The sequence below is a fragment of the Penaeus monodon genome, chromosome 28 (assembly GCF_015228065.2).
Source record: "Penaeus monodon isolate SGIC_2016 chromosome 28, NSTDA_Pmon_1, whole genome shotgun sequence".
Lineage (NCBI taxonomy): Eukaryota > Metazoa > Arthropoda > Malacostraca > Decapoda > Penaeidae > Penaeus > Penaeus monodon.
The window spans coordinates 28833057-28833390 of NC_051413.1; the positions used below are offsets into that span (position 1 = coordinate 28833057).

Here is a 334-nt window from a genome sequence, read left to right on the forward strand (position 1 = left end):
AAGTAATGCAGGTACAGTCGCTTTACATTTATCATCGATTTTTGATTCATTTGCAAGAAAATTTTGTTCAGATTTTGGGAATATCTATTTTATGTCACTCTCTGAAGAGAAGTAAATATAACAAACGAAAAGAATGCGTGGACACATTGTGTATCTAGGTATTCCCACATATATTCATAAACATGGTTCCAGAAAAAAAATGTAGAAACACTAAAAGCATGACGATTAAGTAGGGTCATAGCCTTTGGATTTCACGTTCCTGCGATGAGTAGGATCGTAGTAGTCTGATTCCATGTTCTCCTCGACGTCCTTGGTAGGACTCTGATGAGTAGGG

General features: G+C 36.8%; 1 protein-coding gene across 1 annotated transcript in view; it reads right to left on the reverse strand.

Moving 5' to 3' along the window:
- Positions 1 to 225: 225 nt before the first annotated feature.
- Positions 226 to 334, reverse strand: part of LOC119591162 (ring-infected erythrocyte surface antigen-like) — a 750-nt gene continuing 641 nt past the window's right edge. Inside the window, exon 2 of the mRNA XM_037939871.1 lies at positions 226 to 321. Coding sequence (XP_037795799.1) covers positions 226 to 321 — 96 coding nt within the window. The remainder of the gene's footprint in view (positions 322 to 334) is intronic.